The following is a 21,661-nucleotide window of genomic DNA, read 5'->3' on the forward strand; positions in this document are numbered from 1 at the left end:
AAAAGTCGTAGGTTAGTATGTCGTCCAAATTTGACAAAAAAGTCATAGGTTAGTATGTCGTCCAAAATGTGACAAAAAAGTCCTAGGTTAGTATGTCGTCCAAAATGTGACAAAAAAGTCGTAGATTTGTATTTCGTCCAAAGTGTGACAAAAAAGAAATACTTTAGCATGTCTTCCAAAATTTGACAAAAAAATTCATAGTATAGTATGTCGTCTAAAATGTGACAGAAATGTCATAGTTTAGGATGTCATACAAAAAGTTACAGTTCAGTGTGTCGTACAATAAGTCACCAAAATGTCACAGTTTAGTATGTCATCCAAAATTTGACAAAAATGTCATTGTTTAGTATGTCATCCAAAATTTGACAAAATGATTTTGTTGACTGTTCAATGTACAGTAAAAAAGCTATTGTAAATTATTTGAAAAAATTCACCAAAATTGTTTAAAAGCATTTTTTGTATAAATAAGGGTTCTAGTATGACCATGGGATGGGTATCCTTGTATGAGGTGATTTTGGTGACTGTACAATGTACAGTAGCAAAGTTATTGAACATTATTTGAAACTATTCCGTAAATTTGTTTAAAATTATTTTGTGTCCAAAACAATAGGTGTAGTGTGACCTTGGGAAGTATATCTTTGTCTGAGGTGGTTTCTGTAACACTACAGTGAACCTATTGATTTTTTTTGTCGAGCTTGTGTTTTCAGCAACGCACTTTGCAGACGGTCCCTGGGTCTCGCTGTTGCTGCACATAGATACACATGTTATACTTCCAGCGCGGAATTCCGGTCAATTGGATGCAGGCAGGTAACCGATCCCCGAGCTGAGGTTTTTCACCTTTGGACGAACTAATGTGGCGCAGTTTGGCTCCTGCTGCTGAGTCTGCCACTTCATTGTAGCTCGGTAATGTGAGACGGAGACATTTGTTGGAGACTGTCTCTCCCTTCGCTCTGTGGTGCCCTTCCTTTACTTTTCAGTGACAGTTCAGGAGCGAGGCCATTAAACATGATAAGCAGCAGAGGAGCTCTTATTGCCTCAGGCAGGTCATATATTCTGATTCAATATGGAGTAAAATACAGACACTGCAGTAGAAGAGCCTCAGGGTGCTTTTAACTTTAGGAGCTTTGACCTTTGAGAAGAGCAGCTGTTTGTGTTTGTGCATGAAAGTGTATAAACTCTTTAAATAATGATTATAAGTACAGTTTGGTTTTCATAGCCTTAGAATAAGCCTTCTTTAAAGTATGTTTACGCCTTGCTTTTCGGAGGCCGCCATCATGTGCCACCATGTTTTACAGCGGCATGAACAATCAAACCAGCCAGAGCGTCCAGAACATCCTGCTGCAGCCTGTGGCGCCCATGACAAGCCTCCCACTCCCAACACGCCCCTTATGAGCTTAGGGTTAGGGGACAGGTGGTTGTGGGTTATAAAGGTGATGCCGGCAGCTCTACAGGCTGCAGGCAGACCCTTCTCCGAGTCCTACGTTCGCTACATTCTGCAGTCTCACCAGTAGATATCACTCATTCTTACACACTTCATCTTGAATGTTTCAAAATGAAATTTTTCCAAAATAAGCCGTGTATATAAATCATTTAGATGCCGTGGCTGATTGGTGTATAGTTTCTAATGTCAGATGCCAAGTCATGAACGTCTGGCTTTTAGCCTGGTTATGCTGGACCACATCATGTTTTCTTTAGCTCTGGTCATTTTAAACCTGCTATGCACCAATGACTCATTTGTTTATCGTGGGGCAGTAATTAAATCTCCCCCCTCCAACACACACACAGTGTCCTTGACACTGCTTTGACCATTTGTTTGAAAAGAATAAACAAAGTGTTATCCCTAACCATGACCACTTCCTTAGAGACAAGGTCACTGTTTATGCCACAAAATGTCCAAAAAAGGTAACAAATACAACAAGTACAAGTACACACAAATACACACAAGTACAGTCATCATCATCGTCATCATCGTCGACAGAAACACAGCCATGGAAGATAATTTAGGTTTTATTAACAAAAGGAATTAACATTTTTATGTACAAATATAATACAATGCCATTAAAAAATAAAAAGAATATATTCCATGGGACAATTGCACTTTGAATGTCTTCCATTAACGCCTCCTTTCTTGTCTCTTGTCTTGTGTGCTATTTGTCTGCGCGCACAAAGGAGGCGAAGACGCTGTCCTCCGTGTCCAGCAGGACCTGGGGTTTGTCGTACTCCAGGATGATTCCCCGCTTCATCACAATCACAAGGTCGGCATTCAGGATGGTGTGGACGCGATGCTGCGCGGGATGGGAAAAAACCAAATGTCTTGTTACTTCTGTTCAAATCATTTTATGCTGATATTCAAAAACGAGGTTGTGTTTTGGCAGCAACACAACTCACATAATAAATAAAGTATTGTGAGGACATTTGTTATGGCCTAAGGAAAATTATCTGGACATTGGTGCGAATTTAAAAAACAACAACTGTTAAAGGGCCACTTCACCCCAACAAATATTTTTTTTTTTTTTTTTACTAATTTCCAGAGATAAATGTGTTATTTGTTCATCAGACGGTCGATCTGAGATACATGTCTCATTCCCACAACAACAGAGGGCGTTGGGATTGAAAAAAATAAAGAATAAAACTGACAAAAAGTTGACATCTAAATGACAAATAATACAAAATATAAGCCCTACACTGTTCTTCACTGTTTCTGTCAATCCTACAAAAATAAACAAAGTTTCAAAGAAAAGGTCAATTGAATCCAATTCTGTAATGAATGAATGTGAATTAAACAAACACAGCAGGTGAAACAGGCCTTTAACCATCTGAGAATGGGGATGTTCATAACTCTCATGAACTCTCATAACTCATAGGTCTATGTTACTGTATAGTTTAAACTAATCAAGGTCTGGAGCTGAGGCATGACAAGCATGTTAACGAGTGGACTTGGCAGGGGTTCACACTCTGAGTGCTTCCTCTAGTTACCTTTACATTTAGCTGATCTGATATTCATGGTTGTACGCGATCATCAAATAACTGTAACTGGAGTAAAAGCACTCAGAGTGAAAACCTCCACCAAGGTCACTCATTTTCTCATGGTGTCAGTACACTGCACTATTTTGCAGGGCTAACATATATTTAAAATAAATCTTGAATCTGTATCCATGTCAAGATCGAAGCCAAAATGTAATCACTTCTCACTCCGGCCATCACCGGCATCCCCAGAAAGTGTGTCACACTTAGTGTTAGTACGTCAATAACTTTAATGTAGATGTTGTAATATGGAAGCACCATCTTATTTGCAATTACCATAATATTACTTCCCTATTAGCATATCTTACTGTACTGCCATGTAAATTGTTAGAGTAAAAACATTATCCTCTGACGTCCTGGGATTCCTCTTTCCTTCTTTTCCACTCTGACATTTTTCACTTTCACCACAGTCCTGCACTCCCACGTGTGTGTGTATCCTCTGCAGGCTGCCAGCCCTTTACAACAAATGAATCAGCAGTGGAGAAGGAAGTACCTGCAGAGCAGGGGGAGATACTCACTGCTATAGTAACTACTGTGCGGTCAGCAAATGCAGTCATCACCACTTTCTGCAGGATGCTCTCCTGTGGGGCCGGAGGGGAGAGGGAGAGGAGGATAAAACAAACAGATTACAATACAGAATACAATTTATTCGGTCCTATTCATAAATGGTTTAGTGAAGGGCAGCGCTGCCACTGCCGCCGCTGAAGTAATACCAGTTACAAATGTCAGTCTTTGTGACTGATCGCTCAGACCAGGCTCTGAAGTAAGAAGCAATCATTTACCGAGACTGTGTCCCCTCAGGCTCAGCTGTGCTCACTATTTACTCTCAATTTCATGCTCTTTTTTTTTTTATAGTTCATGCACACTTTCTCCTCCACTCTTGTATCCCAGTGGCAGTTAAAAGCACAATCTGTGATCTAAATCTGACCCGAATCATTATGTCTACCTCACTGAGCTTACATTACCTTTCATGATTGGTTGAGAAAAACAAGAATATAAATGCTCCTATTATAATGTTAACTTTGTATGTATTTATAAATGCAGGTCAGTGCTTGGCCTATAATATAACTCTCTGCATGTCCACAGACAAAAAACAATCACGAGCTCTGTCTCCATTGCACTCTCATTTTTCTTCAGCCCACTTCATCATCACCTCTCCTTTGTTAAACACACACTGACCGTTGCCATGTCTATCGATGCCGTGGCTTCGTCCATGATGAGGATGCTGCTCTTCCTGACGAAGGCTCTGGCCAGACAGAACAGCTGCCTCTGTCCCTGACTGAAGTTCTCTCCTCCCTCCGTCACGATGGCGTCTGAAAGATGAAAGAAAGACATTAAAAACATTCTTCTCATGCACACACAGGAAGAACATGCAAAGTCCATACAGGAAGGCCCTTGTTGTGACCAGGTTGCGAACCCGGGTCTTCTTGCTGCAAAGGCAAGCGTGCTAACCACTACACCAACCGCGTGGCCCGTGACAACGATCACGCAGACAAAAGGTGAGTAGAGCAGCATCAGACTCTCATTATGACTAATCACTGAAGAGCTCATGCATCAGCACATCAACTATTCATCATGTACCGTTTAGAAGTCTGCTGACAAGGCACGCAGCTCTAAGTCACTGTCTGTTCTGATGCCGAGTCCGAGTTTGTCAGCTCCGTGCGCACACGCACACACACACACAGTAATACAGCTCTGACGAGGAGTTAAAAGATTAATGCTCTTGTATTCTGATCCAGCAGCTCCATCTTTGTGTGGCGATACTCGAGCAGCTGACACATGCGATGAGCCAGAAAACCCGTCTGTCTACCAATCTGTCACACTTAGTTTATAAAGCACTTTTCATACATGGGTCACACGCCCCCAACCAATGCATAAGGAAGTGACAACCTAAATCTCAACAATAAGGAAACACCAGATAAAGTAAATAAGTCAGATTCAACAAAAATGACAAAATACCTCTCAAATCTTAAATTATATACACACACACACACACATACATAATAACTTGGTGTACATAATGAGGCAGATTTGCTCACCGAGGCCTCCAGGAAGTGACTTCACAACAGGCTTCAGCTGTGCAATGTCCAGAGCTTCCCACAGCATTTCATCTGTGGCCTTCATCTCTGGGTCCAGGTTAAACCTACACACACACACACACACACACACACACACACTTTCTTATATTTCAGTGTCACATCATAGACATAATGCATTCCCTAGATTAGATTAGATTAGATTCAACTTTATTGTCATTGTGCAGAGTACAGCGACAATGAAATGCAGTTTGCGTCTAACCAAAAAGCCCCTCACCTTTACCTTAACCATCACAACTAAGTGTCTAACCCAGGGGTGTCAAACATACAGCCCGCGGGCCAGACCCAGTCCAATGATGAATTTGTGAATCAAATAAATCCACTGTGATCTTATAAATTGTAATGCACATGTGTAAATGGTAAATTAAGCAGAATATTCTTGAAATTGCATTTATTTTTCTCAGGAAATGTCAGGTTGTTCATATGTTTTGTACATTAAAGGGAAAAAAACTGGTCAGGCTGGCTTATTTTACTGGTCCGGCCCACTTGAGATCAAATTTTCCTGTATGTGGCCCCTGAACTAAAATGAGTTTGACACCCCTGGTCTAACCCTAACCCTAAAACCAAGTCTTAACCCTGAAAAGCCCTTTAAAGTTGTGAAGCCGTGACAAAACATTCTCACAAAAATAGGTTTCTATGTTTTTTGGACCTCACAAAGACATAAATACATATATCCACACACACACACAGACAATGTGTGTGTGGATATTCAGTTTACAGTTATTGTAACTTAAATTTAGTTGCACATTCATTTTCTGACCAGTTATTCAGTTGAATAATATAAAGTGTAATTAATGTAGTTATAGCTACACTATATTAATCCCCAAATTTGGACCGTCAGTATTTCATTTTTCTTGCTTGTCGTCTTTAATTGACAGCATCGTTATACTGTATTTCCTCCTCACTCGTTCTTCTCCAGCACAGCAAAGCTTTTATGGTCACTGCAGCTGACGTCCTAAAAATAAACCGACTTTTACAGGAATGTCCTCCAATCTACAAACCCTCTGCTCCACTTAGCGTCTGACAAGTGTCTCTGAAGTGTGTCACAGTGGGCCAACTGCTCCTGTTACTGGAAAATGTGCTGTGCTTCCTCCTCAGTCTACCACACACAGTCTACCTCGCATATCACCAGACTTAAACTAAAACAATGAAGTGATGTTCCCTGTACCGGATGGTGCCGCTGAACAAGATGGGGTCTTGAAGGATGATGGACAGGCGAGACCTGAGTGTCTGCAGCGGCAGCTTGGCGATATCAATGTCATCGATCACAATCCTCCCTGCAAGAGGAGAAAACAACATATGATACATGAACGTGTCGCCACACGTCGGAGTGTAATAATACACAGGAAAGTCTCAGCGTTTAAAGCTCCCATGTAGAACTTCTATCGCCCCCTTTGGACTTCAGATTAATTACCATATCACTGCCTCTTCTCTACATGACCTAGTTTACTTGCTCCCATTCCTCCTCACGATCACACACACACACACACACACAGAGAGAGAGCTCTGCTGCTATGATACATCAGTAAGTTATGCGTTGTTTACAACCTGTCCTCCAACTGTAACTATGGGTCGTCTTGGTCGACCCCTGAATACGTACGGTTTGAGCGCAGCTGTGTTTTTCAACCCAACTATGCACAAGTGATACTGAGGTTAGGGTTAAGGCTAAAAAAGACAGAGCTAGGCAGTCAGTTACAGACGATGACATAAAAAAAATAACACGGTGTCGTGTGCAAAAGTCTAACATGGGAGTTAAACCCGTCACACAAAAGTACAATGCTTTTACTACTAAGCAAACTGCAGGTGGAAACCTCATCGAAGCTACTTGATGACGACACATCACATCCAAGGTACCAGATTACTGATATTTATACTACCACTAGGAGGCGCCTATTTCAAAAACATACCTATGGGTCGGAATTCCCATAGTTACGTTAGCAAATTGAGTAGTGCCAGAACTGTATAATGGAAAAGACTTTAAGACATTACACATACATACCTAACACTAGACAAACAAACATAGCTTTTTCTTTAGGGTGTTGCACTGATAATCCTTGAATATTGTTTTCTTTCATGATAATTTGAGCTTCAAATGTGAGTGAAATGTTTTACCCTCAAACATGTCCACCATGCGAAAGAAGGCCAAGGAGAACGAGGATTTGCCACTGCCTGTCCTTCCACAGATCCCCACCTGAAAACAAACAAGCCATTAATATCAACAATAATCAATTCATTAGCCTATTTATCAATTCATGCATCCATTCTTGGTCACTGTGTTTTTTCCATATTCTAAACACAGAGGTTCCCTGAGTGTGGTTACCTTCTGGCCAGGACTGATGTGTGCGTTAACATTTTTGAGCACAGGTTTCAGTGTGGTGTCGTATCGGACGCTCAGATTCTGGATTTTGATTTCTCCCTGTCGGGGCCAGCCGTCAGGGACCTGAGACACTGCTGAGAAAAACACCAGCGAAAATGTTTTAACTACAAAACTGACGGACGACAACTCAGTGTGATGATTTGATTTTGTTTAAAGGCCCAGCGTGTAAGAATTAGTGACATCTAATGGTGAGGCTGGGATTTTCTCTGCTACTATACGCTTAAAGAGATATTGATAGTAAGTGGGTATATTGTCAGAAAATGAACTTTTATACCCAGCAATGACATATTTTGCTGAACTCCTGAAACTGCTGAAAAGAAATGTGCAAGAGTCAAGATTGTTTAGTGTCACTGTGCTTAACAACAACATAAAAACGCACAAAAACATTGTCACGCTCTGAGATTTACAGGAGTTTTTAACATATTACAAATAGAAAAGAGGAAAGTGTGCAAACATAGCAAAGAAAAAATATATATAGGAAAATGAAGGAATCATAGAAAATGTAGAAAAAGTTTAAAATAAGCATTTTTCACTGAAACATATGGTGTAGTGATAAATTATTGAGAACGTCATCAGTTATAATGGAATTAATTGATATAAAAATAGCTGAAAGATGGTTATTTAATAATTAATCAGTAATAATCTTTGCTGTCCCTCTTGAATTGACAGTGAGTAAAGTAAAATGAACGTGGACTAAATGTGAACTTCATCCTGAGAGTACGAAAACCTCAGGGGGAAAAAAAAGGGCAGAAGAGTAATGCTATTAAAATGTGGTCGACGGTGTTATTCTGCACTCACTGAGCAGCCCCTCGTAGTTCTCCGGTTCAGTTTTGAGTAGGCCGTTAATTCTCTTCACTGAGCCAAGCTGGACCTCCATGTCAGCCAGGTTTCGAACCATCCAGTTCATGTAGTTTGACACCTGATACACGGAGAGGGAGGAGAGAGGAGAGAGAAGAGAGGGAGAGGAAAGAAGACACTATTTTGTGGATTTCATGTTGTAGCCAAGCATTTACTATAGAGTGAAAACTTCCATATTGTCAATATTTGATGAGCTTAGACAAACAGTTCTGTATTGAGACATTACAAAAACTTGATGATCAAATAATATAGAGATATCTAAGACAAGGACAAATAATCTCAAATTATCTGTTTTTATTTTCTATATAAAGGCCCAGAAGTCCATACATGCTTTTAGTGCAATCTTGCAAGAGAGAGAACTCAGAGAGCGCATACTTTCACCTCTCATTTGTTCATGCTTCAGATCTGGATCTTGAAGTGGATTATTGACCAAGCTACACAATAACATAGACCTACACTCACCTGCCACTTTATAAGGTACAACGGCTGCTAAACTGCTTGTTAATACAAATAGCTAATCAGCCAATCACAGGGAAGTTCAAACCAAGCATCAGACTGGCGAACAACGGTGATTTAAGTGATTTGAATGTGGCATGATATGTGGAATATGGCACAAAATACTCGTGTCCAGATGAGTATTTGAGACAGCATTTCAGAAACCGCTGATTTACTGGTATTTTTAAGCATAAATATTTCTTGGATTTGGCAAACATTGGATTTGGAAATATTTAGCATCCTAAATATTTCGAATTGCAACATCATGATGGATTATTAAAATATAAGTGTATTTTTAAGTGTAATCACTAGACAGTTCATTTTTCCCGAACTGATGGACTTTTTCACTTATGACCAGACTAGAAGTTCACTGGCCCCCAGGTCATTTTGAGTTTGGGGCCCCTGCTTTAAGCAGATGGGCTACGGCAGCAGAAAACCACACCTGGTGCCACTTCTGACACTTATTTAGGTAGGTCAGTGGTAGAGCAAGTTGTCTTTCAACTTGATGGTTGTGGGTTTGATTCCTGGCTCTGCTAGTCTACATGCTGATGTGTCCTTGGGCAAGACACTTATTAGATTGCTTTGCTGGCAGTGTGTAAATGGGTATGAGTGATAGAGTACTGTATGAAATTGTGAGTGAATGGCAAAACTGTAGTGTTAGGAAAACCATATATACAAACACTTTTAATGCATGTATATTGCTAGATCAATCATTTCCAAAAAACATCCTTAATCCAGATAGTCTAATCTAATAATTAAATCATTTCCTCCCTGAGACGGAGGACATCCACAAAGAATTCCATCAAAAACTGCCCTTTACTGTTTGACTTATGCTGCTCAACAACAGTCAAATGTGGCTTAAAACAAGGAGGTAACAACAATAAAACACACAACGCAGACACACAGTCTCACCATGAGTGCGTACGTCAGTCCCAGACCGACCAGACCAGTGGACAGATGGTTATAGAGAGAGTTAGTGATGGAGGCTACAGCTGCCACCAGCACCACACAGGCTCCTATATACTCCTGCACAGAGAGACACAGCATCACTGTCACAGCTGGAAGAGAATGCATCAGTGAAATAAAAAAAAAAAAGACATCTACACATTTATTGTCAACACACACGGCAATGAAAAACAAGTCCACAAAAAGTGCCGTGTCATGTTTCCCATTTGTGCACGTTGATCCTTTAAGATCTCAACATGTCTCTCCTGTGCTGTGAAATGTGACAATAAATGTTTATCTCAGGATGCAAAATTCACTTTTCCAGTGTCCCAACAGAGGGAGCAGTTAGCCGGCAACATCAGCATAAACGTGAAGCAGCTGCTGTGTGACAAACAGCAAACAAGACTGATGTGGATTTTAAGGATGTGAGCAGCAGGTGGGTCATTACCATGCGGACCTCCAGCCAACGATTGGCTGCCGTGAGGAAGAGAGAGGCGATGTTGTTGGCGTCGGTGAACTGCAGTAGCCTATGTCTGAACCTGGGCTCGTACCTGCCACAGAAAGCATTGTTTCATCATGTCACAGACAAATTCACTTCCCATTCTCCATCCTGACACACTCTGGCCCAACATGAGCCAATTAAAAAGAACTCTGATTGTGGGATTAACAGACCATGACGTTATTGTTTCGTGGTCAAGGATTAGATTAATCTTCAAATTACAGATATAAATAATTGAGAATATCAATAACTGACTGTAATGTCAATCCATTACACCCTCACTGGAGATAAAAGCTACCATTTCACTGTAGCCTCATGTTTCTCACTGTGGAGAACTATGAAGGCAGATAAATGTGGGGCTTCTTTGTCGACAACAATTACAGGAAAATAAAGGTCCTGGGTGTAACATGAAACTGTATTTCCTACCCATGAGTATGTTTGTAAAGGTGTATAATCTCTTTACAATTAAAATAGTTGTTTTACAGCCTTAGAATAAGCCTTTTATATGGACTCCAGTCAAGAACATGGAATAAAATGAGGCTCTTGTTGCAGACAAGGTTTCAAAAGAATACTCAAACTCACAAATGTTTGACATACAATCATCTGAAGTAACAATAGTTACAAGGCTACTAGTCTCTAGGCACATTAAACATCCACAGGAAGAGAGCTAGTTAGTCTACAGTTAGTTAGGAATTACCTGAGGGCCCTTATTGTGGGGAGACCTTCCACTGTCTCTGAGAAGTGGGACAGTAGTGGGAGTTGGGTGCTGTCCTCCAGCTGCTGCAGATCCCTGGCCAGAGGTTAGAAGACACAGCAGACAGAGGTCATAAGGTCAGAGAGCGGGTTGAGGACATCAAGACTGTCTCTAGGTTGGGTTGCGCACAAGACACATAATGGATAACTCCTGTAAACTCAACAGCACAATAGTAAATGGATTTTCATATGTAATTATATTACATATGTATACATTGTAGGTTATAAACCTCTGCCATAGTTGAAATGTTGTTATTAGTGTGATTTTTGTAACTGTAGTGTGTAAACTTCTTTGGTTCTTCACAGTGACACACAGCTGTGGTGTTCTCAGATCTGTCCTTCAGTCGGTCAGACTCACCTGGAGGCCACTCGGAAGTATTTTTGGATGAAGTAGCAGGTGACGGCCAGTGGCAGGAGGGCGAAGAGGAAGACGGGGGTCACGTATGAGATGACGCCGAGGGCGGACACGCACAGCAGCGTGGAGCGGGAGAGACATTCCAGCGTGGACGGGATGTGCTGATCGATCGTGTTTGTGTCGGTGGAAAACCTGTTGAGGATGCTGCCGAGTGGAGTCGTCTCAAACAGCCTGGAGGGATGAAGACAGCAGTTTTTTGTTACAATGTTTTGGGTTTTTTTCTGTTTTCTACGTACTAGTATTATCAAAATGAGAGAAGTGTACTCATTTGTGTTTTTATAAGAGTTAAAGCTAGAGTCTGTAAACCTTTTTAATGCGGTTTGTTAAAACACTTTGCCATTGGTGTCAAAAACTGATACTGACAACATAAACACCCGACTCACCAGTCAGAAAACACTAAACATTCTCTTGTGATCAATGTCAGGTATTCAAACTGACAGTGAAAGGGTTAAAATCCTCAAAGTGATTGAATGTTTAAACTGTTGAGCAGGGCTGAAGTTGCTTAAGAGATTTATGCAGAAAAAAAATGAATCTGAAAGGTTTTTGTAAGTTTTTGGAAATGACTTCATTGTATGGTTATTTTTTTCCGTATTCTATTGCTCTATTAGAAAAATTATGATTTGAATTCCAAAATTTGTCGAGAGAGTTTTTTTAGTTTTTTTTTTAACAAAACATTGTGCCATATGCAATAGCACAACCAAAATTATGGCCGGATCAAGAGGAACAATTTGCCCAAATGGACAAAAATGTCCATAATGAAGCCTGAGGGTTAACTGCACAGGTCAGCCGGTCAAATAATTGGTCATGTTTACTGCAAATAAATGTGTTTATTGATGCTTATCGGGACAGAGAGAAGATTTTTAACAAATTAGATAAAGAAGTGTTTTAGAAGCAATCTACAGACTGTAAATTCAAATCTTTGGATCTCCCATAGTGATACTATTACTATGACCAAACATGTTTGAATTATTACTTGAATCTACAGATAAATTATCTCTAATGTTTCACCAGGAAGAATCATCACGCATAAGCATTTTAAGGTAAATGCATCTGACAGGAATAATGACATCATTTATAATACATTTGTTTATGATTATTTCACCAAGTTATATTCTTGAAATGGCTGTAGATGACAAATCATTTGCATCTATGTTTCAGTGTTTTCCCACAATGGGAGACTAATATTGAATCTTAATTAATTCTACTCTGACATGTTGTGCAGTCAACTGGTTTAAACAGTTTAAATTCTTTCATCTGAAACATATATGTTTATTCAGCTGGGTTTGAGACTATATATACAGTAGATGCAGGAGTGTCCACTGTGACTGACTCTGGCTCAGCATGAAGCAGTTAGAGAGAAAGCTGGTTCTGGGAATAAGGGAGCACACAGCACAGTGTTTTGTTTTTGTAAACAATTAAGCTTAATGACCTGTTATTCAAATTATTATTAGATTTGAATGATTTGATTTCCTGACACCCTGCATGAGGAGAGGGATTAATCTGCTCTGCTACTGTGCAGTCAGTCTGTGCTGGTACAAACATCAGTTCTTAAATCTGAAACACACACTGCATATGCATATATACATATATATATATATATATATATATTCATATGTTTATTCAGCTGTGTATGTGAGTGTATATGCAGCACATGAAAGAGTGCCGTGTGCACAGGGGAGTCTTTGCCTAAGCGGCGTCTCCTGGGTTTTGTGTTAGGAAAGCAGATGGTGTCCTGAGTAATGGGGCGAAAACAGACGCTTTTAACGGTTTAACTGATCGGTTTTAGCACAAACACACATGTGAGTGCACATACTAGACACGTCTAATTGTCCTTTTTGCCCGTCGTGACGCAGAGCTGCAGCACACACACACACACACACACACACACACACACACACAGAGTGGATCGTGTACCTCATGGGGGCCACGATGATCTTGTTGAGCAGGTTGTGGTGGAGCTCCTTGGCCACTTTGACTCCTGTCCATTCCACAGCCACAGAGGTGGCGAGACACAGTATGATGCCCAGGCAGCACAGGACACTGAAGACGGACAGATACCACGAGTGACTGAAACCACAGCCCTGCAAGATAAGAAGGGAGAAGAGAGAGAGGATTATTATTAAGGACACGATTGCAGTGGTGACTGCTGTCTCTCACACTGCTTGCACTATAATTATAAGCATAATTACACTCCAAGGCTGGTTAAAAATGAGCTTTCTTCTTTGACAAAAGCCAGTGGAGCTTTCACACAGTTTCCTGTCAACATTTAATTTGAGCTGTTTGCTTCCGCCCCGAGCTGCAACGTGTTCTCACTTCACATCCTGCTTTATTTTCCTTCTATTGATTCCACATCAAGCTTTTTTTCTGTTATTCAAAGTGTTAGCTCAGGTGTTTTTTGTAGCCTGGTTGTATGTATGAAGGTACTGACTTCTCTGAAAACATGAACAAAATAGATTTTTAGCCATTTCAGGAAAGACTAACTGAAAACTCACATTTGTAAACAGCTTAATCAGTGTTTTTAGGGAGGAGACACGGCAGCTGCTGGCTTACTGCGGCCTCATTTGGTAAGTTTGTGTCACTTAGTCCATCGTGTCCACGAGTCCAGAGAGAAAACCAACAATTTTACATTATAGCACACATGAGTTGTTGATCCACTGCTGCCTTATCAATAAAGTCAAATGATTCTGGCAAAATCTATCATCCTTCAGGGGCTCCGGTGAAACAAACACTTTAGATTAGGGAACACATATTCACCATTAACTAGGTGCTTACTCACATGCATATAAGTAGCATACCAGACCTTTATTAGTAAGTATTAACACCTTAAATTGGAAAAATCTTAATTCATGTCGTAATAGAGGTAGAATAAGGTTATGTAGAATAAGGTGTTAATACGTGCTTAATAATTACTAATAAAGGGCAAGTGTGCTGTTTATGCATGTGAGTGAGCACCTAGTTAATAGTGAATATGTGTTCCCTAATCTAAAGTGTTACCGAAAGTTACAGTGGCAACTGGCAAGTGTTTACATTCTTAAATATTTATTTATTTCAATAACCATACGCACATGCAGATGTTTTCAAGGTTTGCACAAGTTTCTATCACTGTCTCCAAGGAATTACAAATTAAGTGCAAAATTTAATTGAGAATTGATGCCATGGGCCACATAAAAATGAAATATAATACAATTTATACAATATACAATTTAAAAAAAGAAATGAATAAAATATGTCTTTCAGAAGGGGCACATCTACCGGGTCTGAAGGGAAAAGAGCAGCACCTGGGGTCTACCTGTGCACATGCATGGATTTTAATGTGAGAGAGTGAGCGTTTTAAGTAACACAAACTTCCATTTACAGTCAGGATTATTCAAAGTCACCTTCACACCTAACACAAACACAGAGGGAGGCGAAGGAGGTGTCAGGAGGGAGGAGCAGTGAGTGCAGCATTATACACAGAATAAATAACAACAACAACAATTATACATTATACTGAATATTTAAAATGATGAATAAGGTGGGTTGTGGGCATGAAAGAGTAAAAAAAAGAAAAGAGGACTGTTAATGATATCTTTGTGTTTGTGTTGCTAAAACTATAACTCCATTATGTGTGGTATCACATCACAGCAGTCCCCACTGACTTTATCTAGACTTTCCACTTGGGTAATCCTCTCATTGTTCTATTATTTCCACTGCGTAGACAAACAGAATAATACATTAAGTGCCTTTAGAGTGAAGTGAATATTCAAACATATGCCTGTGCCATCACAGAACATCATATGAAATGGCAGCAATATAGTGTTTAACAGCAGATCATAACTTCCACATCCCCCAAGTGGATAAGTCCACAGCACAGCGAAAGATAAGATAAACCTGGTAAAGTAACGCTGAAGCTCAGCTGCACGAGATGAGATTCGAGCGACAATCTGTGTGCACTTAACTGTTCATTGACAGAGGAAAGAGAGCCAACCTCTGTTAGTGGCGACAAGAGGACACGGTGCACTTTATAACGGCTGCTCTCATCCTCAGCCGACTCTGTCTTTAGCCTCCGCGTGATAGTGTGAAATGTGACCTGGCATTTTGGTTTCCAGCATGGAGACACGCTCATACTCACACAAGCACAACATAACACACATGAACACACACACACACACACACACACACGTACAACTATAACAGAGCTGCTTCACTGGAACACGATCAGGTGCCGACAGCTGGTGTGACCTCAATGCTAACCACGCCGCTCAGTATTTAAAGTATATTGATTTTTTGAGCATGTGTGTATGTTTGTATGCGTGTGTTTTTCAGAGTCTCTGCTTTCTGTGTAGTGTGTTTTCAGTGTAATTGAGTGTGAGCGAAAGCCAGATAGAGACTGTACTGAGGAGGAGGAGGAGGAGGAGGACAAAGGAGCTTTGTTTGTGAAGAGTGGGAGGAAGAGCTGAACCAACAGGTGCTCTTGTCCAATAAGTCAAGTAAGAAGATACAATAACCCTGATAAAGACCTAGGGTAGATGGATTTGGGTCAATTTGTATGCATTATTTTCAAAATAAAAGCATACTATAAGATAAGGACGGAGCTTGTTCACATTACTTGGCTGAAGCGACTTAAGATATCTGATTTTTTTGGGGCTGTTTGGACAATAATTGATTTCAAAGATCAGATATCAGATGTAAATATTCAACACACAGCCATATCAGAATATCAGAATCCAATCCGCTTTTTGCGTACATGCATGTGTAATGTTTAGGGAGCATGTTTGTAGCTTATCCAAATTTAACTTACTTAATATTCCTCCTTAATTAACATAAGCTACACTTTACCAAACATCATTGCAAGGCAGCAAAAGTACCACACAGGACCAAAAGTGTCAAAACTGATTTGAGAGGCAGAAATAAACAGGTACTTGTTCTGGGCATTTGTCCATGTCATGAACACGGTGCAGCCTGATGGAGCTCCTACTCCAATTACTGGGTAACATGTGTCACAATTTAAACTGTTAAACATGTGCTGATTGTTGTCATTATTGACGTGCACCAGCAACATGGCAAAGCCAAACAGCAGTCACAAGAAGAGGGCAGTGACTGCAACTGGAGGATTTGTTTACAAGCCTAGATTCTCACCTGAACTATGGTACAGTTGCGATTCGTGGCTTCTATTTTGGCTGTGATGACGTGCGATGTCCAGTGTGCCAGCCAGTAGTCGATGGCAACCATGAGGGAGTGTTTGAGGAGCTGTGACAGGAGGAGCAGGGCGAGCAGGAGGACTCCGGCAGAGGACAGGTATGTGCCACAGGAGCGCCAGGGGATGGTAGCTCGCTGACGCATCGCCTGTGACAGGTTGTCATCGTCTTCACTCTCAACAGATTCCTCTGGGATCATGACAGAGATGAGTTACAATGTGAATGTGACATTAGATAAGGTCAAAATATGAATCTTTTTGGGAAGAAATGGCTGCATTTCACCTTTGGACCCTCTCTCTCTAACCACTCTTTTTTCTTACCTTATGTCAAATACTTTATTTCTGTATTCAACTGTCCTTTCTTCTGCTCTGTCTCACTGCACTTTTGATCTTGACATTTCTGAAGTTCTCCTTCCTGCTCTCCTTGGCAGAAATCTCATTATGTCTTTCCTTCCTAGACCTATTGCCAATTTGTCTGTCTCATGTCTGTCTGAAGAACCGCTGCTGATACAGAGCAGAATAAACAACAAAGGAGGTTCACGGGAGAGGAGGATGCACGGAGAAAGAAGGCTACAGTATCTATACTAAACAAGACCAAGAAGGTGCTCGCTCCCATGAATGGTGTGCTTTTTTTTTTCTACAGGGACAATAGAGCAGTCACGACACACTGATTGAGGGTGAGGAGCTAATGCTAACTACCTCCTGCCTCCTCCCAACCCCTGATGTAATCACAACATGTAGCAAGCTTTGGAGCATGAGGCTGCATGAAGAAGACTGGAAGGCTAAGACAAGAGAGGCAACGGAAGAGTAGGAGAAAAGAAAGAAAAAAGAACTAAATGACTGGCAGGGCTAAACAGACGACTGCTAGCATCATACACAGTCATGCTTAAAATGTTCAGGAGCAGGTGAAAGAAAGAAAAAGATCAAGTGGACGATGAGACTCTAAGATGACAGGAGAAGCTCATATAGCTGCAGTTTGCGAAGAGCATCACAATGCCATAGACCTTTTTTTTTAAATTTTTGGTCTTTTTTCAAGCCATGCTCTCTGGTCACACCTGCTCGATCGAGTGTGAAGGCAGCACCTGCTGGAGCCATCGCACAAGTCCACCCCGGGGTGCCATCAGCACACGGGAAACAACACAGAACACAGATAAAGTACAGCCACTGCACCTTAGCACCTTCCACTACAGTCGCACATTCAACAGCAGAGATACACACACAAACGCACACACGCACATAAGGATCACATTCAGTGTTTAACCACAGCAGGAGGCTGATGGGTAGAAGGTCATGTCACACGGAAGCTGCTGAAGAAGTCAAAAGAGAAACTAGGACACCAAATCCAGAGAGAACAACAAGATCTGGAGGATTAAACACAATGACTATGCAATGCTTGTACTCCAGCACACGCAAACAGAATGATAAGGCAGTTAGAGTCAACTGCAGGCACTGTTGAAAAAGGTGTGAACATTCAAATAAGATGATGAGATTAAAGCTGCAGTGTGCAACTTTACAGGGTTTGGTTTAAATTGTTGTTATGATTCTGTATTTGTTTGGTCTTCATGAACAGAAACAATGCAATATTTGAATTCTGCATCCTTCATCTGGCTCTGTCAATCAAAAGTATCAGACCTGACTGAGGGAGAGTTAGTGTTTATGCAGCTGCAGCACAGGTAGGCAGAGGAAAGAAGAGTTTAATGTCAAACTGCTGCGACTGGCCACGTTTGGCCAAGTAAAGAAGTAGATTTAACTTCTGGAACTTTTTATGGGCACTCCTTTGTGTTTATTGTCATAAATTGACTTTTTTACGGCGTCTTTTTACAGTGTTTACTTGCACAATGGTGCTGTTGACTCCGTCGACTTAATCTGCATTGTATGAAGGCATCCGAAGAGTTACATACTACAGCTTTAAGCTTTAACGTAGCAGGTGCTGCTCCTCAGCAAACAGAAACCACAGGATCATTAAAAGCTCTGTCATTACCATTAAACACACATAAACATTATCATCAGGCTGGAATCAGTAATGACTGCACTTAGTATGTAATAATGCAGCTATTAACTGTTGTCATAGCAGTGTCTGTGACCCCTCACCTTCATCATCATCTTCAGTCCTGACGGCCTCTCTGGAGTACATAGCCCTCCGCAGATTGTTCCTCTCCAGATCTGTCACACTTGCTGCCACCGTCTCCTGGAGGAGATTAGAGAGTACAACCATGTAGGTCACACTGGAACATTCATTCCAGGGAAGGAAATCAGAGGTTTTGGCACAAATTGCCCTTGAAATATCCGAGGCAAGGTATAAACTTGAGTTTAAGATGTCTAGCTCAGCAGCCTTAGCACACGAAACTCACAACTAATGTAAGATTACAGACTGAATAATCGTTACAGATGATAGGAAATATTTCCTACAAGTGATTATTTAATAGTACTTTAATAAATACATTTTCTGATAATATTGATCAAATATTGTGTTTGAATAGTGTCATTAAAACTGAACCTGGGTCCCTTTCATTTCACCTTCTCAAACTCCCGGTCCTCTCTGTGCATCAGGGTTTTCCACTGCTCGAAGAGTTCTGCCTCAGTGTTCTGGATGTCCTTCAGCGTCCCTTCAGTCTGGATTGTGCCATCTTTCATGGCAATTATCTGATGAGAAACACACACACATGTAGAGGAATTAACATGAGACACATGAAAATGAATCTTTCTGTGCACTGTGAGATAAACTGTATGTGAAGTAATGAAGTGTTTGTATCATGAATAATATAACGGCACCACAAAAGGATTCTTATCCGCTACTGTGACTGATAAGGAGTGAAATGGCACGGCTGTAGAAGATAATGACAGGAAATATCTCTTTTAAACACCTTGAGCCCTTTGTTCTTACCCAGTCTGCATGTGGTAGATACTGAAGTTTGTGTGTAACCAACACCACCGTCCTCTTCTCCTCCCTCAGGAACTTCAAGATACCGTCCTGCATCAGGTGGTCACTCAGGTGGATGTCTAAGGCAGAGAATGGGTCATCCTGAAAAACATTTATCACCTGACTTAGATAAATGCAAGGAGAAGAGACAAGACAGCACAAAAAACTGATAAGCCCTGAAAACCTCCTTTTATCAAAACATGTCGATCTAATGCAACAGGAGCAGTTTAACAACATGCACACAAGTCCCTTCTGTACAAATCTAAAAGCGAAGTGATAAATTCAACATTTCAAGACGATCACAACAAGTGGAATTCTTAAATCAGTCATTATTATGATTATAAAAAAAATAATATACAAAGTCAGTCAGTCCTATTACCAATCATGTTAAGAAAATAATCTAGATCATAATTAGGGCTGTCAATAGATTAAAATAAATAAATGAATAATACCACATTTTGATCAAGTTTACTTTTCTTCTAATGATTAAATGAATGAGTAAAAAGACATTGTACATAGTGTACATTTCAGACACTAATTGTATCTTTCCTTTTAAACACAGAACTACACATCCCATCCTAACTATCGAGTGCCAACCAGGAAATACTAATCAATGACTGCCATCCTGTGTGCAACAAGAACATGTGTTAACAGCACAACAAAAAAAAATCCATCTGAGAATATCCTTAGGAACTCAGAGAGCGAGAGAGAGAGAGAGGGCACAGTCAGCCACGCAGGGTAGGTGTCCAAATGGAAGTCGCCGGGCAGCTGCCAGCATATTACGGACACTATCTGTGCCTAGAGTGGTTTAGTTTGTCATTTACTTTCCACTCGTTGGCGATGTCGAGGAATTCCTCTGTGCAGGTCTGAGCAATAAGTTGTGCTTCTGTTTTTTTTGACAGTCAAAATGTCGCAACTTCCACACCCAAGTAACTTTAGTTATATCGATGGTTCCGTTGTTCAGCTTCTTAAGATGAAACCTTCCGCTCAACAATCCCTCACCTCTCATTTTCAGCTACTATCTCAGTCTCTCATATCTGACTGACTGCAGGCAAGTGACAAACTTGCGCTAACTGTGTTAAATTATTTTATCGCATTAATCTCGGCTGTATTAACTGCAGCGGTTAACGCGTTAACTTTGACAGCCCTGATTATAATGCATGAAGACTCACCAGAAAGACGACGTTGGTCTGCTGGTACAAGGCTCTGGCCACACTGATCCGTTGTTTCTGTCCACCGGACAGAATGATGCCCTGCACAAGAGGGAAACATTTACACGCTATTTCACAACAAACGATTACATCCCCAAATGCGAGTGCCCCCAGAGTGACAAAAGTGATTGTGTTTACTTCCTGCATTACTAGTGCATGAGGAAATCCAACATGACATGAACAAGGTCAGACCAACTCCCTACACACGAACATGAAATCTTTGCTGCATAGCAACAATAATGACAAATGATTCCACAACACACAGAAGAGCTATACAGTATCCAGGTATTGAGTATAAAGACCATAGAGGAATGTGTAAAGTTTTACTGTGACACCGACCCGCTCTCCGATCTCTGTCTGGTCTCCCTGTGGAAGGATGTCAATGTCAGCCTGAAGAGAGCAGGCCTCGATGACGGCTTTGTATCTGACAGACACAAACACAAACAGAATAGTGATGAGGACGGCGCGCAGCTGCTACGAAAAGCCAGGAGGAAACTATGACTCTGCTTATTTTAAATGAAAAGTAATTCAGCAGCTTCTGTGCTGTCAGATGAGAGATATTTTTTCCCAGACATGACAGGGAACGCGTAACTGCTGTTGTTATTCATTCATGTTCGTTTATTCGCTACAATTTAAATGGCGAGCATGTGGCTGAATTAACTGCATCTTCTTTTCTAAAACATCCGTTTATGACAACACACACTGATCGACTAATAGGATGCAGTGAGGATTGTGCTTTGTTATTTTAGTACATTTGCCATAATGAATATGCAATATGAGACATTTTTACCCTTGAGTGCATAAAATGCAGAGAGGAGAAAATGCAAATCTGTTAATTAAAGACATTGCAGTTTACCAAAGCTGAAGGTAATGGTGACTGCATCAACATTTA

The 21,661-nt window shown here is 40.7% G+C and overlaps 1 protein-coding gene across 5 annotated transcripts in view; it reads right to left on the reverse strand.

Annotated features, from left to right (window-relative positions):
• Positions 1–1,991: 1,991 nt before the first annotated feature.
• The window catches only part of abcc8 (ATP-binding cassette, sub-family C (CFTR/MRP), member 8), a 54,922-nt gene continuing 35,252 nt past the window's right edge, over positions 1,992–21,661 (reverse strand). For 2 of the 5 annotated variants that reach the window (XM_044036135.1, XM_044036133.1), the window contains exons 21-40: positions 21,109–21,193; positions 20,731–20,811; positions 19,523–19,660; positions 19,156–19,281; positions 18,730–18,826; positions 17,694–17,759; positions 16,581–16,828; positions 13,377–13,543; positions 11,406–11,633; positions 10,992–11,084; positions 10,244–10,346; positions 9,763–9,876; positions 8,296–8,416; positions 7,441–7,571; positions 7,233–7,311; positions 6,289–6,397; positions 5,064–5,167; positions 4,204–4,337; positions 3,543–3,605; positions 1,992–2,285 (exon numbers count right to left, since the gene is read on the reverse strand). In XM_044036135.1, coding sequence (XP_043892070.1) covers positions 2,148–2,285; positions 3,543–3,605; positions 4,204–4,337; positions 5,064–5,167; positions 6,289–6,397; positions 7,233–7,311; positions 7,441–7,571; positions 8,296–8,416; positions 9,763–9,876; positions 10,244–10,346; positions 10,992–11,084; positions 11,406–11,633; positions 13,377–13,543; positions 16,581–16,828; positions 17,694–17,759; positions 18,730–18,826; positions 19,156–19,281; positions 19,523–19,660; positions 20,731–20,811; positions 21,109–21,193 — 2,425 coding nt within the window. In that variant the 3' untranslated portion in view covers positions 1,992–2,147. The remainder of the gene's footprint in view (positions 2,286–3,542; positions 3,606–4,203; positions 4,338–5,063; positions 5,168–6,288; positions 6,398–7,232; positions 7,312–7,440; positions 7,572–8,295; positions 8,417–9,762; positions 9,877–10,243; positions 10,347–10,991; positions 11,085–11,405; positions 11,634–13,376; positions 13,544–16,580; positions 16,829–17,693; positions 17,760–18,729; positions 18,827–19,155; positions 19,282–19,522; positions 19,661–20,730; positions 20,812–21,108; positions 21,194–21,661) is intronic. The other 3 variants (XM_044036137.1, XM_044036136.1, XM_044036134.1) reach the window with 2 other exon arrangements.

The sequence above is a fragment of the Solea senegalensis genome, linkage group LG10, assembly GCF_019176455.1.
Source record: "Solea senegalensis isolate Sse05_10M linkage group LG10, IFAPA_SoseM_1, whole genome shotgun sequence".
Taxonomy (NCBI): Eukaryota; Metazoa; Chordata; class Actinopteri; order Pleuronectiformes; family Soleidae; genus Solea; species Solea senegalensis.